At 45.2% G+C, this 7572-nt stretch overlaps 1 protein-coding gene across 1 annotated transcript in view; it reads right to left on the bottom strand.

Annotated features, from left to right (window-relative positions):
* Positions 1 to 5578: 5578 nt before the first annotated feature.
* HHEX (hematopoietically expressed homeobox) overlaps positions 5579 to 7572 on the bottom strand; it is a 14443-nt gene continuing 12449 nt past the window's right edge. Inside the window, exon 3 of the mRNA XM_015406641.1 lies at positions 5579 to 5812. Coding sequence (XP_015262127.1) covers positions 5579 to 5812 — 234 coding nt within the window. The remainder of the gene's footprint in view (positions 5813 to 7572) is intronic.

The following is a 7572-nucleotide window of genomic DNA, read 5'->3' on the forward strand; positions in this document are numbered from 1 at the left end:
CCCCCCCCCAATGTCCATGGTCAGCAGCTGGATCTTGCTGAACTGTTAGTCACTGTTGACAGTCTTTAAAAGTGGGTGTTGTTTAAGGAGTCAAAGTACACTATCCAGTAAAATCAATATCCTATTAGGCTAGAAAGAGTTCTGACTATCAAAGGCCAACGAACCTAATGGCTAAAAATATTAGTACCTGACCCAGAAGATTAATCACACACTGTCATGCTGAAATTGGTGCAATTCTTCCAATCATTAACGTTCTGCTTGCAGAAATGTGCCTTTTCTGTTTGTTTTCCTGCTAAATGATAACCGTTTTCAAGTTGAATCTCCTGATAAAATGAGTTTAGAAACAAAATGAGAGTTGAGCTGTAAAGGTCACCTATGCTGATCTGCCCTACATTAGACAAAAACCACACACAGATCCCAAAAAGCAACTTGGGGTTCTCCGAGACACAGATGGGCCTCGATAGACTACGAAATAGGCTGTAACTCCAATGGAGTGGTGAGATCCTACAGCACTGGTATAACAGAAAGAAAGAGACTGCTCTACTCATGGGTGAATCCCTGGCTCAGATCTCACCTCTGCCATAAACTCATTAGATGCCCTCCTCAGACCTCCATCAGAGGCTATGGCTCAGTAGCAGAGCATCTGCTTTGCATACAGAAGGTCCCAGGCTCAAGCTCCAGTATCTCCAGTGAAAAGAATCAAGTAGGAGTTGGCATGAGAGACCCTGGAGAAATGCTACCAGCCAGAGTAGACAATACTGACCTTGATAAATCAACGGTCTGACTCAGCAGAAGGCCAACCTCATTTGTTCAAAAGCAAAATGGGGATGTCTACCATAGAGACCTCCTTAGAGGGTGACTGTGTTTCTTCCACAATAATCTCCGTAAAGAACCTGGATCGCTTGAAAGGGCGAAGTCTTATTATGACAGTATTTTTAATCGCTGCAGCCCTCCGGCTGATGTCCCATTCAGAGTATTATTTGTAAATATTGTTTAGTCACAGCTTTTGGGAACGTAACTAATTTGGAATTGGTAACCCTGCTGTTAGTCTACCACCTCTCTCTGTGACTTCTGTCCAACGCCTTTGGTTGGCCAAACCCAGCTGGAGTGTTTAGCAATAGGAACCCCCACTGTGTAACCCAAGGCAAAGCGATTCCGTGACCAAATAAGACCTGTGACATACCTTGCATTCAAAGCAAACATTTCAAAATGGAAGCTTGTCTGAGTTTCTGTTAGTCTGGAGATTTGAGTGATCTTTAAAGCAAAGTAACACAAAAGGTTTATGCAGGGGCTGTGTGAAGTGTGGAGCAACCTTTTCTGGCCTTGCTGAATCCAGCTGCACATTCAGACAACGTCGATTTAAAGAGTCTTGCCACTCTGTTCATATAGATGATGCAATAAATACGAATTCTTTTTAAAGCAGGATTACAGGCATAAGTACTTGCCATATGTGTAGTAAATTTCTGATGGTACAGAGAATGGGTGGGGGAGTTTCCAGTTTGGGTAAGGTTCCCCCCCCCCCCATGTCTGTTGTCCTGTACAAACCATAAGAGGAGATTTTAATAAAGTGAATAGGACTGTAACTTTAAGCGACTGTGGACAATTTTAGACAGTTTTTTTAAAAATTGCACTATGTCGAAACACATTCGTCTGGACTGTACACGCTTCCAAAGAAATACACAAGAGGAGATTTTAATAAAGTGAATAGGACTGTAACTTTAAGCGACTGTGGACAATTTTAGACAGTTTTTTTAAAAATTGCACTATGTCGAAACACATTCGTCTGGACTGTACACGCTTCCAAAGAAATACACCTCTTTCTCATTTTATTTGGTTGTAATAGATACTGTCTTCTCGTCTAAAAATCTTGGTTGTGAATATTATGACTGTTTTAAAACAAACATAAAACCTTTTTATTTCTTTGTATTGAAATATATGTTTGAGGATACCTTGTTATGGACTGATACAAATGTTAAGGAAACTTTTTTCTGTATGTTATTTGTTTAAAGTTTAAAAGTTTTTTAAAGAGAGAGAGAGAGAGAGAGAGAGAGAGAGGACACTCTCCCAAGTACACAAAGCAGTATAACTTTGTACATTTTTAAAGGGAGGGGGAGTCTGGTCAGGACTGTGCTCCGTGCCCTCCCAACCTGGAGGGAGGGGGAGTTGAGAATTTGTTATAAGGAACAAAGAGGAAAACAGAGGGGGGGGAGGGAAATTAGTCTGTTCTCACCAGTTTATAATATCTATGAATGAAGGAAAATTCACACTCCATTAGCCGGTATGGTAAAGAGCTCACACAACAATTCAGAATGCTCCCACCGTTCAAATAGCCAACTACCCCACTTTCTTCTGAGTGGCAGCTTGTCGGAACTCCTTTAAAAATAATTTCACAAATCACAGGGCAGAAAAAACCTTAAGCAACCTCAATCAAAAGTGGAAGGAGGGCCTTAATCCAGTTTTATTTCACAAAGTCATCAGAAACATTTATTAAATACCGGACTGTCTGCATCTAAACAATATGTACATAATACAAACAGCAGGCGCAACACACCTGCAAGGCTATGTCCGTCCTATTGTACAGGGGAAGAAAGCAGTCCACAATCCATAGTTTTAATTCCAATTCATTTTGGCTACTAGTTAGAGATAGACTATTGGCTCACTCACACAGCTGTGCAGCTGTGTTCTTTAATAACCTAGCAAAAGGCAGAAAACCAGCTGTGATGGGCAAAGGACCAGTGGAATTGTGTGTTTTTTGCCTAAGCAGCTGTTTCAAGGCCCAAGAGCTGCACTGAAGGGGGAAAGCTGAATCCTTTGTTTCCTAAACATGTGTGTGGACTGTGTGAGATGCTCAGGGGGTCACAGGAGCAACTATTGATGTGGCTAACTTGGAGTTGAACTGCTCAAGCCACTTCACACACATCCTCCAAGGAATACCAGGGTCATGACACAGAGGCAAGCAACAGCAAACCACCTCTGAATGCCTCTTGCCTTGAAAACCCTCTTGGGTCACCATAAGTCAGCTGTGACTTGATGGCCAAAAATCACAGACAGGAGGCTGGGAGGTCATAGCTTGACTAATGAAGCTTGTGGCAAAAGGGACAGACCCTCACCATGCAGCCCTAAGACCACTTTCCTGGTAGCAAGTCCCACAGAATAGACCTAAGTAGGATTCTGAGTAGGTCAGCCTAGGATGGCTTTCTTAGATTTCTGGGGGCGGGGGCTGTGGCTCAGTGGTAGAGCATTGGCTTGGCATGCAGAAGGTCCCAGGTTCAATCCCCAGTGTCTCCAGTTAAATGGATTAGGTAATAGATTGTGTATAAGACCTCTTCCTAAGACCCTGGAGAGCTGCTGCTGGCCAAAACAGACAGTACTAATCCTGATGGACTAATGATCTGATTCAGTATAAGGCAGCTTCATATGTGGGCAATCCTTTAAAAAACCCTTCTTGGGTCTAAGCCCCATTGAAGACCCTCCCTGGGGCAAAAACAGCTAGACAGACTCATAGGCAACCACACAGGAAAACAGGAGCCCCCCTGAAGAGTGAACAATTTGTCCCTAAAAGAAAAGGGAGAAACCATCGATGAAAAGGAGGTCCCTGGTGGCTCCTGCCCCCCTGCTTAACCGTCATCTCCTTCAGCTTTTTCAGTCTGATTCCAGAGGAGCATCAGATTTCTGCCATGTACGAGCCTGATTTATTCATGATAATAATCTGAAGCCTTCAAGACTAACAGTGTTGTTCCAAACAAAGGTTGCATGCTCTAGAGCCCAGTTCCCCAGATGCAATGAAATGCAATAGGAGGCTTGAATAATAAAAAGCAGGGTCAAGGGCCCTTGGGTACAGGTCTTAGTTGGCTTAGAAAAACTAGTGGATGGTCTCTAGACTTTTGTCTGCATTTTATGTAATAACACTTCCCCCTGTAACTTCCTGCATTTCACAGCCCATTGACCCTGGCTGCTGTTTCTATTTCTCCCCCCCCCCCCAAATACCTGGTATATAAAGTGCCACTGGCCTGCATCTGAGGAAGTGGATTCTAGTTCACAAACACCCAGGCTGGAGTAAAACTGTGCAAGTCTTTCAGGGGCCTATTTATTCTTGCTGCAGTAGGCTCATGCCCTCTGGAATGGCCTGCACAAGGCTATTTTTGACATCATGAGACATCTTTAAAGAAAAAGAACAGAACAGAAATCAGCACGCGTTATGGCCTGAGTATTGCATGGCTGGAGGGAAGGGCTATGGCTCAGTGACAGAGCACATGCTTTGCACTAGAAGGTCCCAGGTTCAGTCCACCATGTTGAAAGGTTCACAGGTAGGAGGTGTTGGGAAAGACCCAGGAGAGCTGCTGCCAGTCAGAGGAGACAATCCTGAGCCAGAACAAAGAATGGTCTGATTCAGCGTAAGACAACTTCTTATGTTCTGAAGCGAAATACCTCTTCGATCCAGGCAGACAAAATAAAATACTTCCCACACAATTAATCTGTGAAACTCACTGTCGTGGATGTGGTAATGGTCACTACCCTTGGGGGACTTTTAAAAGGGCAGGACAAATTCATGAAGGACACATCCACACATGGTTGTCGAATGGGATCTCCATGCTGAGATGCAAGATGTGTCTTAATGTCCATCGCTGAGGAAGAGCAGTAGAAGGCCACTGTAGTCTCCATAGCTAGATGGTTTAGATGGACCATTCATCTGATCCAGCAGGGATCTTCTTAGGTTCTTTTTAAACAATGAGGCAGTGGTGGTGAGCAGAAGGTAGACGGTGGTTGATGCTGACTGCTGAAACTCTTGCAAAGAATGTTGGGCTAGGTGGTCCTTGATCTCCTCTTGTGTTCTGAAGCAAGAATGCATACTCAGAATCCCATCCTGAAGGCAGAGGGCACTTGATAGGACATACCTATTCCTGTTTATCGCCCTCTCCTTCTAAGTTCAGGACAGTATAAATAGCTCTCCCCGCTCCATTTTATCCTCACAACGACTCTGTGAGGTAGGTTAGGCTGAGAGAGAACGACTGGCCCAAAGTCACCCAGCGAGCTTCCATGGCAGAGTGGGGATTCAAACCCAGTCCATGCTGGTTCTTGATCTCATTTCATCCCTTTTACAACTGTTGTGACCAACGTATAAAGCTTTGCTTCAGTTCTTTGCAGACCTTTACCTCTGGGAAATGTTTGCAAAAAGGTTGCATGTCAGATGTGAAATTCTCCCTACAGAATCAAAGACGTTTTTCTCATCTGGGTCAGGATCATGAGACCCAAACACAGCAGTTCCTGGAAGAGGATGCAATATTATATTCCCAAGTGGACATAAAAATTATGTCCCAAGTGGACATAAAAATTACCACTATACAAATGTCACAATTTTAAAAATGGGCTCCTTCCTATAAACAAAACAATCTGCTGCCATTTATCAATAGACTGAACAAAAACACTGACCGTTAGAGTTATGAAATGTATTAGTTTTCCCTCTCAGTTCGAAGGATTTTTTTCTCTCTTTTTCTTTTTGAAATAAAATTGTCTTTGGTCAAGCCAACTCCTTGTAAAGTGCAAGCGGAGAGAAGGTAATAATAAAAAAAGAGGGCCCCTACTGATTGGGACCATTGAAATAACTCTTGTCACCTTCAATGTCCACCTCTTGGTCAGAATCATCAGAGACCTCGGAGTCAAGCTCTTCCTGGGAAGCAGGTGAGGGGGTGTACCGTGGCAGGCTGGGCGACACCTCCTTATCTGGCTCAGAGCTTAGACAGCTCTCTTGTCTCGGATCCTGATGGCTGTCCCCACTCTCTGGTTCTTCTTTTTTGCTGGCTTGAGGGTTCTCCTGAAACAAAAGTTCCTGTTAATAGTTAAGCAAAGAAAATACATAATGAATTAGCACATCAAGAGAGGAAGCCACTGAATGGGAGAGTAAGAAGAGGCGGGGTAGAGATCTCCTGTTATGCTCTGTCATGGGGAGGGGCTGTGGCTCAGTGGTAGAGCCCCTGCTTGGCATGTAGAAGGTCCCAGGTTCAATACCTGGCATCTCCAGTTAAAGGACCAGGCAGTAGGGGAGGCTGAAAGACCTCTGCCTGAGACCCTGGAGAGCCTCTGCTAGTCTGAGTAGACAATACTGACTTTGATGGACCAAGGATCTGATTCAGTATAAGGTAGCTTCATGTGTTCATGAGAGTCTTGCTTATCTGAACAAAATCTTCTGAAGGTGCCACCCTGCAAAGGCCTGCTCTCATCCCTCCTTTTTGATGGCTCCCACCTTGTGGAATGGCCTGATTAAGGACATGCAGCTGAATCCCAGGACTCCCCAGTTGTAGCCCAGGACTTTCAGGACTATACCACACTGCTAGACTTCCACTATTGAAGTCTGGCTAGGAAGATGCTGAAATGAGCAAAGTAATTGCAGCAAGGTAGAGCATTGGAAGGGATTCACCTCCGTTCACTCATGTGTGTGCTCAGGTTTTGCTTAAAATTAGTCCTCCCACCTGGTTGTCGTTACATGTGAACAGGGGGACTTGGGTATGAACTGACAAGGATCACCCTGTTTGGCTTCTGCTAAAAACGGTTGCCTGTCTTCCTCTTTCCAGCAATGCAGCCCAATCTGGGCCACTCTTCCATGGCTACTTTTGAATAAAACTAGACGTGTCCGGAGGTCCTGTGTTCCTCATCACAGATCTCTCATGTAGATGCTTCCTGACCAGGCCCATTGCCAGGAATTTTAATTCCTCAGGGGGCATTGGAGCACTGGCTAATTTGATTTAAAGTAATTTAATTATCAGCTTCTCAGAGCTCTTGGGTGCAGCGGTGGCGGCCTCCACCTGGCCATCCCTGCCTGACCATAGCCAGGAATTTCTAAGTCGGGGGGCATTTTAATTCCTCAGGGGGCATTGGAGCACTGGCTAATTTGATTTAAAGTAATTTAATTATCAGCTTCTCAGAGCTCTTGGGTGCAGCGGTGGCGGCCTCCACCTGGCCGTCTGCTCTGCCTGCCTTGGGCATCTCTTGGCTCCTCCCTGGCACTTCCCTCCACCTACCAGAGCTGTCAGCCTGCCCGCTCGACTTCCCCCAATGCAGAAAAGATGCTCTGGGGGAGTTGGTTGGCAGCTGTGGGGACTAGGCTGGGAGGGGGCTCAGTCAGACCACTGCTTCCTGGACCGCGGTGGGCCAGGGCACATAAAAAGAGCACTGGCCTGGCTTCTGAGGGGTGACATGATCAAGGTTTACAAGATGATGCATGGGATAGAGCAGGCAGAGAAAGAAGCACTTTTCTCCCTTTCTCACACTACAAGAACTTGTGGGCACTTAATGAAATTGCTGAGCGGTCGGGTTAGAACAGATAAAAGAGTGATTAACACATGGAATTCACTGCCACAGGAGGTGGGGGCGGCTACAAGCATGGACGGCTTCAAGAGGGAATTAAATAAGCATATGGAGCAGAAGTCCATCAGTGGCTATTAGCCACAGGGTTAGAACAGATAAAAGAGTGATTAACACATGGAATTCACTGCCACAGGAGGTGGGGGCGGCTACAAGCATGGACGGCTTCAAGAGGGAATTAAATAAGCATATGGAGCAGAAGTCCATCAGTGG

Source organism: Gekko japonicus, unplaced genomic scaffold, assembly GCF_001447785.1.
Source record: "Gekko japonicus isolate JY-2015 unplaced genomic scaffold, Gekko_japonicus_V1.1 scaffold165, whole genome shotgun sequence".
In the NCBI taxonomy this organism is placed as follows: domain Eukaryota; kingdom Metazoa; phylum Chordata; class Lepidosauria; order Squamata; family Gekkonidae; genus Gekko; species Gekko japonicus.